At 38.2% G+C, this 14772-nt stretch overlaps 1 protein-coding gene across 1 annotated transcript in view; it reads left to right on the forward strand.

The window, feature by feature from the left end:
- Positions 1 to 995: 995 nt before the first annotated feature.
- The window catches only part of LOC107679029 (SH3 and cysteine-rich domain-containing protein 2-like), a 20053-nt gene continuing 6276 nt past the window's right edge, over positions 996 to 14772 (forward strand). Inside the window, exons 1-6 of the mRNA XM_016474440.1 lie at positions 996 to 1086; positions 5433 to 5733; positions 6921 to 7015; positions 7978 to 8050; positions 12901 to 13013; positions 13335 to 13410. Of these exons, the coding sequence (XP_016329926.1) occupies positions 1024 to 1086; positions 5433 to 5733; positions 6921 to 7015; positions 7978 to 8050; positions 12901 to 13013; positions 13335 to 13410 (721 nt within the window). The 5' untranslated portion in view covers positions 996 to 1023. The remainder of the gene's footprint in view (positions 1087 to 5432; positions 5734 to 6920; positions 7016 to 7977; positions 8051 to 12900; positions 13014 to 13334; positions 13411 to 14772) is intronic.

Raw genomic sequence — 14772 nt, forward strand, 5'->3', positions numbered from 1 at the left:
GTAAGGAAACTTACATAAAAAATAAAATAAATAAGAAATAAGAAAAAAATTATTTAAAATAAGAAATAAAAAAGTCTGTAAATACAAAAAAAAATAATAGTTTGTTTGTTAAATAACCCAATTCCCCATGCGCTCCACATCTAAATCAATATTCGCACACACAGACACACACACACACATACAGGTTTGTTTTTATGGTTTATGGGGACTCTCCATAGGCGTAATGGTTTTTATACCGTACAAACCGTATTTTCTATTGCCCTACACCAACCCTACCCCTAAACCTACCCCTTACAGGAAACTTTCTGCATTTTTAGATTTTCAAAAAAACTCATTCTGAATTATTTATAAGCCTTTTGAATTACGGGGACACTGAAAATGTCCTCGCACACACACACACACACACACACTACATTAAGGTGTGCGTTCTAAGATAATATTCTTTGGTATGTATGTAGAGCCTGCATCATTAGAGCGCCACCGGGCTGAATTACGCAGGGACACTAGACCTCTGCCCCAGTGTGTTCAGTCATCTGAATGTAAAACATAGGTTAGTCATATAGCCTACGATGCGACCCAGAATCTGTCCCACCTAAATTCAGGATACTGGTTACTGGGTAGACTTTTGCTTTCCAAGAGCTTTTTGGGGGTTTACAATTTAGCCCCAGTCTTATCTATACAGAAATATAAATGTATCAATATCTGACTGAAATATTTCTCTTCACAGAGAGATTGGTCATGGCTTCAGCCGAAAGTATAAGAATAGCTGGTAGGAGTGGTCTGAAGAAAACTGGATCATTTACTTAAAGGCGACTGTAAGTTTACTTTAGTCCTTACATTAGCTGCATTACATTCAGTGCAGTGATGCGCCCAGAACACACACGCACACGCAACGTTTTCATTGATATATTTTAAGTGAATGTCTTCCATCGGTGCTTTCTGAGTTTAAAGTGAGACACACACTGAGCTGAAGGTTCAGCTGCCTGCTTCTCTCTCAGCAGAAGTGTTGAGCGCGGACCGTGGATGAGTTGCAGCGGCACAGACCGCGAGCTGCGGACCGCAGACTCCGGAACTCCCGCGGAGAAGGTAAACCGCATTCACTCCGAATCACATTAGTGAAAGTAGGGAAGCGACTGCCTCTCAAGTGAGTCAAGACATTGATCTTTATGCTCTCATTCCAGAAGGATTATTATTTTCTTTTAACGGAGAAGACGTAGCAACATATAGCCTATGTATCCTATTCAGACTGTCTTTATTTAAACGTTGCTGTGTGTCCACAGTAGGCTACCCACAGCTCTGATCACTAAAATACCTATTGTACATTTGAAAGCAATGGCTAATTTGATGATATATGTAACGCTATTATATATATATATATATATATATATATAAACGCCTAATTACATCTTTTCCCACTATGATTAATATACTTTTAAGTTTAATTAAATGTTGCTAGTTATATGATTAGACCTGTTACTCATTAAAAATAAATAAATAAATAAATAAATAAAAGTCAGTGGACACAGTGAAAACTGAATTACAGATATGTAGGCCTGAAATTTTCACTAGTCAAACTAATCAGGTCTATAACATGAATTATTAGTAGTAAGCTAGTAGGCCTAGTAGTAACGCTGGGAGCAGTAAATGCTAAATTAACTTCCCAGACCCTATTTATACTTTAGGGCAAAACCATTTGGGATCGAATCACGTTTGTTCTGGGAAAACTAAAGAAAATATATGAAAGGGGAATCACAAAACTATGCAAACGGACACATTTACACTTTTGATTTCCTAAACATTTGGTAGAAGAGTGGATATATGAGAGGGGTGGCAAAAGGATTGCTGGATGATTCTCTCAGTTTATAGAATAATGTGTTTTGGTAAAAAAAAAAATCTTAAGAAATTTTACTTAATGATCAGTGATACAGTTCATGGAAAGATTGCAAATTTGAAATGTTTTAAATACTTAATACACACCAAGACATATATGTCATTATTATCTGTAAAATAAGCCAATTAGCCAAACCCTTGGTAAAATTCATCAAGCATATAACATTCTAGTACTTAATATGTCGTCTGTAACTTTAATAAATATATTACTTGTAACAGTTTAGATTATGGATCACTGTTCACTATCTAATTGCTTATTAGCATGCATATTACTATCCCTGATCTTTAATGTGGTGGAGTGTTGCTCAAATTGTCTCTACAAAATCCCCCATAGGTGCTCAAGAGTGTTAGGGTTGGGTGAAACACTTGTCCACAAAAGCTTTTACACTTTAGGAGAATGTATATAGCCATTGTCATGTTGAAAAAAACAAAACAATGCAGGGAATGTGGAGAGAGTAGCATCTTCTGTTTCAGGGTTTTCTGTTTCATCACACAGTGGTGTGTGAATTGATGACATCATTGATAAAGCACAACTCCCTCACACTTCAGCACTCATACATGCCACCTTTATTTACCTTTATTTATAAAGCGCTTTTAACAATACAGATTGAGTCAAAGCAGCTTTACAGTATTAAATAGGAAAACATTGTGTGTAATAATACAAAAGGACAACAGTAAACACTCAGGCCACGTTCACACAGCAGCAGAATACGGTTGTCAGTCCTGTATTTGAGTCCTTAATACGGCTACGTTCACACACAGTATGGTTATTTACAGGTGTGACAACCTCATTCTGTAACTGAACTCACACCTGTAAATTTTCAGGACTCACAACCGCATTCTCGGAAAACACGCGCTGTGTGAATGGAACAGGACTGGACAACTGGTTGTCTGTCACGTCATACGGTGAGTGTGATTTGACCAAGTACAACATGTTCCTGGATCAACATCCTTGTTGATCCTGGAACATCATTCCAATCAACCAATCAGAATTGAGAGATAACTTTTCAGGAAATGTCAGTTTTAGGCTTACAATCAGGATTAGGTGCTTCTACACCCTTGTTAATCAGCTATCATTTCCCTCTGATTTTAGGAATAAATTATGGGTAAGGCTGGGTAGTGTTAGGGTTGGGTGAAACACTTGTCCACAAAAGCTTTTACACTTTAGGAGAATGTATATAGCCATTGTCATGTTGAAAAAAACAAAACAATGCAGGGAATGTGGAGAGAGTAGCATCTTCTGTTTCAGGGTTTTCTGTTTCATCACACAGTGGTGTGTGAATTGATGACATCATTGATAAAGCACAACTCCCTCACACTTCAGCACTCATACATGCCACCTTTATTTACCTTTATTTATAAAGCGCTTTTAACAATACAGATTGAGTCAAAGCAGCTTTACAGTATTAAATAGGAAAACATTGTGTGTAATAATACAAAAGGACAACAGTAAACACTCAGGCCACGTTCACACAGCAGCAGAATACGGTTGTCAGTCCTGTATTTGAGTCCTTAATACGGCTACGTTCACACACAGTATGGTTATTTACAGGTGTGACAACCTCATTCTGTAACTGAACTCACACCTGTAAATTTTCAGGACTCACAACCGCATTCTCGGAAAACACGCGCTGTGTGAATGGAACAGGACTGGACAACTGGTTGTCTGTCACGTCATACGGTGAGTGTGATTTGACCAAGTACAACATGTTCCTGGATCAACATCCTTGTTGATCCTGGAACATCATTCCAATCAACCAATCAGAATTGAGAGATAACTTTTCAGGAAATGTCAGTTTTAGGCTTACAATCAGGATTAGGTGCTTCTACACCCTTGTTAATCAGCTATCATTTCCCTCTGATTTTAGGAATAAATTATGGGTAAGGTTAGGTTTAGGGTTGATGTTGATCCAGGAACATGTCTTACTTGGCAAAATCACGGCGACCCACATCATACAGTGCGAGAGAGAGCCTACCGTGTGTTACATGTTTTCATGTGTGGTTTCGGTAATTTACAGTGATGAAGAAATGAGCTGCGTGTCATCTGAAAGTTTTAGATCCAGATGGTTTTCACCAGAGCCGCTCCCGTCAGTTTTGTGTTCTGCGAGCTGATACTGATTACTGATAAGGAATACGGGCTTGACTCCCATTGCACGTTCATACAGACAGTATTTGAGACGCTACTGCAAGCTGCTGTGTGAACGGGACATTATGAGACTCACACCTGTAAGTAAATGCGGTTGTCAATCCCAAAAACTGACAGTGTGAATGTAGGCTCAGGAACATGTCTTACTTGGCAAAATCACGGCGACCCACATCATACAGTGCGAGAGAGAGCCTACCGTGTGTTACATGTTTTCATGTGTGGTTTCGGTAATTTACAGTGATGAAGAAATGAGCTGCGTGTCATCTGAAAGTTTTAGATCCAGATGGTTTTCACCAGAGCCGCTCCCGTCAGTTTTGTGTTCTGCGAGCTGATACTGATTACTGATAAGGAATACGGGCTTGACTCCCATTGCACGTTCATACAGACAGTATTTGAGACGCTACTGCAAGCTGCTGTGTGAACGGGACATTATGAGACTCACACCTGTAAGTAAATGCGGTTGTCAATCCCAAAAACTGACAGTGTGAATGTAGCCTCAGTTTCAGTTAAAGTCAGTTCATCATTGAATTCAGTGATGTCATCATCCAGCTCAGTTCAGTTCAAATAGTATCTGTGCAATCAAGTTGACGATATATCGCTGGAAATTAAGTGTCCCCAACTAAGCAAGCCAGAAGCGACAGCGGCAAGGAACCAAAACTCCATCGGTGACAGAAATGGAGAAAAAACATTGGGAGAAACCAGGCTCAATCAGGGGGCCAGTTCTCCTCTGGCCAGACCAAACCAGCATGGCGTGGTTTAATTCCAGGCTGCAGCAAAATCAGATTGTGCAGAGGACTCACCTGGTTCCTGTGGTCTCATTCCTATATGAGAGCTTTACTACCACTGAACTTCACTGTGGGAAGCAGGCACTTCTCACCGTACTCCTCCTCTAGCAACATCTGTTAGATCTGAAATGAAGGATTTGATCTCATGAGACCAGAGTATGGATTCCCAGCAGTCTATATTTTGTAAATATGGGCCTTGAAAAAGAATGAACAAGTTTCTTATGCTTTTGCCACAGAAAGTAGTTTCGGTGTGGACAACAACCATGTATGTCACTTCTGTAGGCTCCATCTTACTCTGTGAGATAAACAACACAAAACAAACAAAAAAAAACCATCACAAAATGAAAGCTTAATAAGGTTAAGGCTTGATTATTTTAGGGTCCTTGCCACAAGTCCATTGTTTTTGAATTTTTGTGTTACTTGTACCATTGTCCTCTGTGCAAAGACATAAGTCTCCTGACAGTGCTCTCACAAGTGGTTCCTGCATTAAGTCTAAGAAAGATTCAATGGGCTATGTAACACATTTAATTATCAAGACATTACTTCTCTTTAAACGTATTGGTTTAATAATCCTATCTGTTGATCTTTCTCTCTCTCTTTCTAATATGTAGCTGCTGCGTCTGAAACGCTCGCTCACATTTATGCGGAGTAAAAGTGTGGACAACTTCTTCCAGCGTTCTCAGAGCGATGCTTACCCACCAACAGAGCTCTTCTCTGGTGCCCTGCCTTCTTCCCCGCGCCTGTTTACTGGGCCTGCACCTGGTAACAGCAGTGTTGTTTTGCCCTCCCCCAGCATCAGCTCTAGACCTGCTCCATTTGTTGTACAGCCGCGACCAGCACAAACACACTCCTTCCTCGAGCATGTGTTCCGTCGACCCACCAGCTGCAGTCTGTGTAAGCTCATTATTGCAGGTAAGCAGGGAATGAAAAGTCTTTCTATTTTTGTACTTCTGTCCTTGTTTTAGCAACTCTTGCCAGACTTGGCATTTCCTCCCTCCTTTCCTTTGCCTTCTCTATAAGATTCTCATTAAAATTAGCTTATGTTCATTTAGTAGAAGCTTTTATCCAAATCAGCTTAAAAATAAGAAATACTACAACGTAAGTGATTCATACCAAAGAAAGTAAAAGGAGAAGTGCCACAATTCAAAGTTCCAGAATTGCTCATAAAAAGTATGAGCTACAGTAGGACAGAATAAAGTAAGACAACATGAGACAGTAGTAGGAGTTTCAGTTTTAGTGAGGGACTATGATGTATTGAATAGCTGGACTGTTTGGAATGACTAGATTGAGTAGGTGGTTATCTGTCATCCTGGCTGAGATACCTTCCAGTAAAGATGAGTTCTGTGCAGTCATTGTGGGATAATTTTCACGCTGGAATGAGAAAGTAGAACTGTGTACCCTTTAGCATTGCAGGAATATCCATGTGCCTGTATGATAGGTCCCAGTAATATTGTTTATATCAAAAGAGAAATGGTCCAACACCTAATCCCTGAAGCACTTCCAGCATGGCCACTTATCCTCTCCAAGATATATTGAAGGATCTTACATCGAAGTAAATTTTATTCTCATTTCCATGATACCCAGTGTAGATCTGGGGATCTACTGGGGGCTCCAGACCGGTCTAATGCAATGAATGACCTGAGCAGTGAAAGGCCAAAGAGACCTGATTTAAAAACAACTTGTTCAAGTATTTTCACTGTGAACAAGAGGTAGTAGTAGTATAGGTAATATAAGGTTGAAAGTTTCAAACCTAAAAAAAAAAAAAAACATTTCTTCACACCAAGCTGCCAAAACAACTTTTTTTGTTTTTTTTATACTTCTTCCACATTGTGATATCACACTGTAGTAGACATTTTCACCTGACTATCTCTACCACAACACATCAACAGCTACTTACCATTTCCATTGCATGCCCAGCAGTTAGGTGACAAGAAGAATGATGCAATAACAAACAATTCTGAGGGTGGAAAATTATTTGCAAATGCAAACTTTACTAACATTATGACTGAACCTCAAGGAACATATTAAAACAATAAAAAGATATGTAATAACCGTTTTAAATTCTAAAGCACATGAGTCTCTTTCCCTTGTCTTTTTAGGCAACTCTAAACAGGGACTGCGCTGTAGAACATGTAAGATGGGAGCTCATCTTTGGTGTGTCTCTGAATTCACAGAGAAACCATGCCAAGGAAAGGTACGTTTGATTTGTGCTAGTTCATATCTGCAGTAAAGTTTCCCTTTTCTACTGCGCTATTGTCAGTTGTTTGGTACTACAAATAACTAGCAAATAAATAAATAGAATTTGCTTGGTTGGTCCTGGCTTGTGACAGAGAACCCAGGGAGCACAGAGATGGCACTGCTGGCCGGCCATGACAGGGTGAGAAGATGGCTAAGGCGACTCCAGGGCCATGACCACTGAACTCCATAGAATGAAATCTGGCTGGCATAGCTCACAGTAGTGTGACAGTCTTCCTTATGGATTTGTCTAGCCCCAGCCAAAACATAAGTTTGAGCTCGTTCAGTCCAGTTGCAATAGTGGCCTTCAAAATTTAACACAGCAATCAATGATGGGCCTAAATCCCTGATGGAAGCTCCTGATTAAGTGCCATAATTCAAAGTTCCAGAATTGCTCATAAGTATGAGCTACAGTAGGACAGAGATTAAAGTAAGACACTATGAGACAATAGTAGGAGTTTCAGTTTTATAAGTCGGTACATTATTAGTTTTGTGCATTCACAGTCAGGCATTCATGGGAGACATGTTACTTGAAGATTGTGAGGGACTCAGTTCAGGGATGGATTTGTTGACATAGACTCAGTGACAAGGGAGAGTAGTATCAAAACAGTAATTTTATTTAAGATAAAAACAACAGTACAAGAAACAAACCCAGGAAACAATGAAGAAAACTTAATTGAAAAGAGTAAACCAATAAAACCATCACAAACACAGGAAACAGCAGGGATTATATATACTTATATACAGGCAAATCTTTATATCAGCCCATCCTGGTAAATCTATCAGTAATTGTGCACATATTTAATAATATTCAAATATTATTAGTAATAATATCATTAACTATTGAGATATTTAATAGCTGAAAATGTAAAACAGAGATTAATTCTTTCTCTTTTGTGTATTTCTCTTTCTTTCTTCAAGTCTGGCATGTTCAAGAGGAACTTAAGCACACCTGTACTGACCAATGGTCAGTTATATGCTGTGAAGACACAGGGTATGTGTGTACGAGTGAAAACCTTATTTAATGTGTAAAATAATGAATTTGAAAAGTAGAATCAAAACATGAATAATGAAAAGTAGAATCAATTCTACTTAGCATCAAGGGTTAGATTGGGATTTAGGTGGGGGTGTGGGAGATGTTTTAGATGTTAAGCTAAAATTAAGGGAGAATTTTTTTAGTCTACTTTTATGTGCTTCAGAGATATATCAGAGATATATAAGTAACAAAGTTGTATTTAAATGGCTATATTATACTTGGCTTATACTGACAAGTATACAAAAAAGTCTAAGTGTTTTTGGGGCAGGTGATTATAAGTTATCTGTTTCCAGTTATTTTAGCTGTGCAAAAACAGTCCATCATGCTGCTGGTATTTGTTTTGATATTATTTTTTATATATTATTGTAATCATAATCACACTGGTTTGCAGCTCAAATGTTTTTTCCATTAACCACACTTTGTTATTCTTATAGTTATGAGAATAACATAACTGTAAGAATGTTACTAAACTATTCATGCTGCTGGTATTTGTTTTGATATAATTTTTTATATATTATTGTAATCATAATCACACTGGTTTGCAGCTCAAATGTTTTTTCCATTTACCACACTTTGTTATTCTTATAGTTATGAGAATAACATAACTGTAAGAATGTTACTCACCTATGGTGACTAATAAATTGAAAATCTTACAGAAAATAGCTTCTGCGTTGCAAAATAAGGTGGGTACTTAATATTTTAATTGGGATATACTAAAGAAAAATATTATTAAGTATTCTATTATTTTTTGATAGAGTAGCCAGTTAAATTTAATTTTTTAACACATCTTAGTATGCTTTACATCTTGTGAATTATACATCAGATTTGGCGTGTAGTGAATACAGGCGTTGGACAAAATAATTTCAACACTATATTATAGGGATTAATATAATTTGTGAAAGCTACAGTGTGTCAGTCCTGTGTCTTGTGTTTTGCTCCCCATGTGCTCTATGTCCTAGTTTTCCCCTATGTTTATGCCCTTATTTGGTCTTCCTGTTCCTTTCCAATTTGATTCCAGGTGTGTCTCGTCTTCCCCTGATTAAGTTGTATATAAAGTGTGTTCTGCCCATTGTTTCCTGTCCGGTATTGAATGTCGTCTTTCCCCGCTACGTATGATTTCCTGGTTCCTTGGATATTATTATAGTCTGTTTGTTAAGTTTTCTCCACATCTCATTGTTCCTCGCTCCGTGCTCCTCACAGTAGCGGAGCGTGACAGAATACCAGACCATAAACAGTAAGCGGCGTCCCTACTCTCCGTTTTTTTGTTTTTGGTTTTGAAAGTGTTTTCTTTTGATTTTCCCCCCATGGATCCTGTAGAACCCTTATGCTCTATTTACCAAGATGGCCGTCCCCTGGAGGAATATGTCTCTGAATTCCTCACCTGCTCTCAGCAGGCTTCCATCGACCCGTGGACACTTATGGACTGTTTCTGGGGTGGTCTGGATGAGGGGATCGCACAGTGGATGCCACTGGCTGGGTCCAGGTGGACCGCCAGCCCAGAAGCATCACCCATTAGTCCCATCCATCCATCATCAAGCCTGCCAGCCGCTCCGAAGTCATGCCCCCTGGCCGCTCCAAAGTCAAGCCCGCCGGCCGCGGCATTCTCAAGCCCGCCGGCCGCGCCGACGTCAAGCCCACCAACCGCACCGTTCACCCTTAACCAAAGGAGGAGGATGAGGAGGAAAAGACTGTTCTCAACCTTTACATCTTGTGAATTATACATCAGATTTGGCGTGTAGTGAATACAGGCGTTGGACAAAATAATTTCAACACTATATTATAGGGATTAATATAATTTGTGAAAGCTACAGTGTGTCAGTCCTGTGTCTTGTGTTTTGCTCCCCATGTGCTCTATGTCCTAGTTTTCCCCTATGTTTATGCCCTTATTTGGTCTTCCTGTTCCTTTCCAATTTGATTCCAGGTGTGTCTCGTCTTCCCCTGATTAAGTTGTATATAAAGTGTGTTCTGCCCATTGTTTCCTGTCCGGTATTGAATGTCGTCTTTCCCCGCTACGTATGATTTCCTGGTTCCTTGGATATTATTATAGTCTGTTTGTTAAGTTTTCTCCACATCTCATTGTTCCTCGCTCCGTGCTCCTCACAGTAGCGGAGCGTGACACAGTGAAAAAACAAATATTGCGATTACTGTATCTTTATTTATCTTTTTCTGAAGGTTTTATATTAGTGTATACAAGTTATGTCCTGCAGTGTTAAGTACAGTAATGAGTAAGTAATGAGTGACTCCCAAAAGGGCAAATCATGGGAGCATTTAACCTTAACAGACCAATTGTTTGGTGTTTTAAGAACAACAGTTTTTTTACGATACCATTGCACTGACATGCTATTGTGACTGAGCCATCATTTCTTGTGCAGAATTGCTTTTACCATAATGCCTCGTCACAGACATTAAGAAGGACTGTGTCCAAACAACACAGAACTACTGAAGCAAAGTTACGGCATCCATAAAAGAACTGCAATTGCTAAAACTTTACTCACAAACATCCAATGACAAAATGTGAAAAATATGGTGTCATGATTATAAAGCCTTAACAATTGAAACACCAAGATGAACGTCAACATCTGTCCTGGCCAAACAAATCATCTGACTTGAATATTATCAAACCACTGTGGGCAGGTTTAGAGAGAAGAGTAAGTTGGCAATTTCCTCTTTCAACATCTGTGAAGCAATTTGCAGATGTTCTGATAGAAGATATTCCATTGGAGACTATTCAAAAGTTGTATAAATCTATTCTAAGATTAGTAAAGCTGTATAAAAAGGATAGTTCACCCAAAAATGAAAATTCTGCCATCATTTACTTACCGTCAAGTTGTTCCAAACATATATGAGTTTCTTTCTTCTGTTGATCACAAAAGAAGATGTTTTGGTAACCAGGCATGTGACAGTAGCCATTGACTTTCATAGTATTCTTTCTTCTTTTTCCATAATATGTAAGTCAATGGTTACCGTCGACTGTTTGGTTGCAAACATTCTTCAAAATATCTTCTTTTCCTTTAAAGGCAAATGGTGGTGAAACAGCTTTTAATAATCTTAATAATGAAATATTGCCTGTTTTCCAGGTTTTCACATTATTTTGTCCAACCCCTTAGTACAGTGGAACTGAACATAATCTTTTGTACACAGCGCTTCTAACACACACAGAAGCAGATAATTTTATTGACATTTCTTCTTCTCACACTATGTGAGTATTGTAACATATTTCATTCACACTGGCTTCTATTATAAGCCATTACCAGAATAAATCATTTTAAATCTCAATACAAAGCATTAAGTCAAAAAGCAAAAAGAGCAAGTCTCTTTATGCAACACATAAAACAATGTCATAAATCATATATACATAGTGCATACCACTGCAAATCTACTTCATGTACAGTACAGTGAGATGTATTTCAAGTATAAAAAAATGAATACCTATAGGTACCTTACTCTATAGTAAATATGAGCATAGTATTCTGCACATAGTAAGTGGAGAAATAATATACATTGTAAACTATAAATATAATAAGTTCACTTAACTGACAAGTATAATTGCAATATAAAAACTATGAAATTACTTTACTGAGAGTATACACAGTATACTTCAAAAACTAAAAAGCGGGCTAGAAGTATAAATAGTACTCATTCATTATACCTGTAAGTTTACTTGTATTATATTTCACAGTATAGTTAACATACACAAAAAGTTAGATGCCAAGTTGTGTATGTAAAGTTTACAACTTTTACACTTAGGGCCAGATTTACTAAACAGGGCGAATTAGCATGAGAGCGCAATCCTATGAAAGCGCTGATGTGAGTGGAAGGTTCTGTGTGTGATCTACTGACATTGCGCACATTATCTTTAACACAGATGCAGCCGGATCATTTCCATAATGACCAGCGCAATCTACCAACAGCAGCTCAACTTAGCATCTGGTTTAAGACATACTATTTTTAGGCGTTAAATAACCTCAATAAATCGCATTGCATAATTTATTTAAATACTCCCCAACCCCCACCCTGCCCATAAATTTTGCGTCTAAAAGGAAAACTCTTACAAATGCATAAGCAAATAGGGTCCCAAAAATAACTGTCCACACCTTTTCAATAATTTTCACTACTAAAAGCACTAGTTGATTTTAGCATACTTACTGCATGAAGTATACTTTGGAAGATGTACTTGAACTTACAGTGGTGGCCAAAATTGTTAGAACACCTGACATAATATTGACATAATATTGACAAAATATTGACCTTTTTGCCTTCCAAACGATTTCATTTCAAAATATTCATGAAACCTGTGGATGGCTGCTCTAAGCACAACAAATATCAGATGAAGTGAGTCATATTGCTTTTATCCGCTTTTAACTTTAATATTTGGTATGTCCACCTTTTGCAGCAGCACACCTAACTGGCATAGTGTCAATATATTTCCTGAGAACTTCAACACTAATGTTATCCCATGGCTTCTGCAACTCAAGCCAAAGGCTGTCCTTTGAATGTACAACAGATCTGTCCAGTTTATTTTCTAACTCGCCCCAAATTTGCTCGATGGGGTTGAGGTCCGGACTTTGAGGTGGCCAGTCCATCATTTTCAATGTTCCAGCAGATTCCTTCCATCGCAGGAAGTTCCAGCAATAGTTCGTTTTAAGGGCATTGTAATGGCCAATTCAGCAAAAACAACTGAAACTTCTTAAATATGCCAAATGTTCTAACAATTTTGCCCACCACTGTAAACTTAAAGTAAAACAATTTTAAGCATGAGTATGTGTACAGAGCTAATATTTTGGGCGTATGTGTTTGTGATATGATAGAGTCAAAAGCTCAGCTGGACCCTGTGTATGCTACACTCCGCTTTGGAACTTCTCTGGCCAACACCAGCCGATCTAGCTTTGGGAGCTTCTGTGAATCTCCGAGCCAAAGCCTGGTGTGTACCATATATACTACAAGCAGGTTTAGGTTTCATAGATGTTGTGGCTGGTTGAACATTTAGATTTACTAAAGGTGTATTGAACATAAACCTAGAAGTAATAACTGTTTTTTGATGACTAAATGTAAATTATGTTTTACAAGCATTTTTTTAGCCTCTAAACTTGCAAATTGCGTTCTAATTATTACTGTATTTTCTTTATCGTTGTTTAAAAGTGCATTTGTTAAAAATAGATTAGTTACTGAATGGAAGCTTATATTTTTAACATTTACTTCTTCATTAAACATTTTTGTTTGAAACTCTTTATGTGCCTTTGAGGATGAAGAGGATGGTCAGCAGAAGGATGAGTATGTGTCCACTGAGGGGGAGAAACTGACTGAAAACCAGAGGACAGGTAAAATAATCAAAGTTAATGTGTATGCATGGAGAGATATACAGTACATTGCAAAGTTACAGATCAGTGGTTCTCAACTGGTTCTGCTTTAGAACAGAGATTTTAAACTGAACATCAACTGATGACTCAATATTAAGTGCTGTATCAAGAGTGGTATTTCTTGTATACAGCAGTGCTATAAAGAAATTGGTTACACTTTATTTTACAGTATGTGCACTTACATGTACTTACAGTGTACCAACCTAAGAAAGTATTGGTAATATTATGTCACTTAAATTAGGTTTAGGGGTAGTTTCAAGGTTAGTACCTAGTTATTACCTAGTTATTGTAATTACTATAATAAGTATATAGTATGTACATGAGTAACAGGACTGTAAAATAAAGTGCTACCAAGAAATAAAAAAAATAAATAAAAAAGTGACGTGACGTGGCCAAGTATGGTGACCCATACTCGGAATTAGTGCTCTGCATTTATCCCATCCAAAGTACACACACACACACAGCCACAACTTCCCCATATTATATTTATATTGATGGCTGCATTATATTTGATAAAGTGGCCCGCATTTGATGCCACAACTGTGGCCCAGTCATCCTAATGCGTATCTGGGCCAGTTTTGGCAAAGATATGCACAGTGAGCACTGGCTAATGTGGCTGTGAGCCTAAAGTGAGCCTAAAGTGGCCCTTATATGATGCTGCAAATGTGGCCCGCATATAAAATGACAAATATTGCCCAAATAATTAATAACAATTTGGGCCACTTTTGGCAAATATACGGCACGGGGGTTACGAGTCCAACTCTCTAACCATTAGGCCACAACTTCCCCATATTATATTTATATTGATGGCTGCATTATATTTGATAAAGTGGCCCGCATTTGATGCCACAACTGTGGCCCAGTCATCCTAATGCGTATCTGGGCCAGTTTTGGCAAAGATATGCACAGTGAGCACTGGCTAATGTGGCTGTGAGCCTAAAGTGGCCCTTATATGATGCCGCAAATGTGGCCCGCATATAAAATGACAAATATTGCCCAAATAATTAATAACAATTTGGGCCACTTTTGGCAAATAAACACAGCCAGCATTGGCTAATCAGTGTGTAAGCCAACTTGTCCCACATTTGACATGGCAAATATGCCCCCATATATTATAAAACAGACGAGGACCACTTCTGGTTGTAACACTTGACAAGTGAGGCCACTTCTTGGATGTAACACTTGACACTGGCTAATTGAAATGGAATCTTGAAATTGTAAATATGGCCTAATAGAATTTGGCCACTTTTAGTAGGATGCAACACAGTTAACTGATGCAGGGTGATCTGGATGTGAGTCTTAAGAAGGCTACATACGCAGCAT

Source organism: Sinocyclocheilus anshuiensis, unplaced genomic scaffold (genome assembly GCF_001515605.1).
Source record: "Sinocyclocheilus anshuiensis isolate Anshui unplaced genomic scaffold, SAMN03320099.WGS_v1.1 scaffold2182, whole genome shotgun sequence".
Lineage (NCBI taxonomy): Eukaryota > Metazoa > Chordata > Actinopteri > Cypriniformes > Cyprinidae > Sinocyclocheilus > Sinocyclocheilus anshuiensis.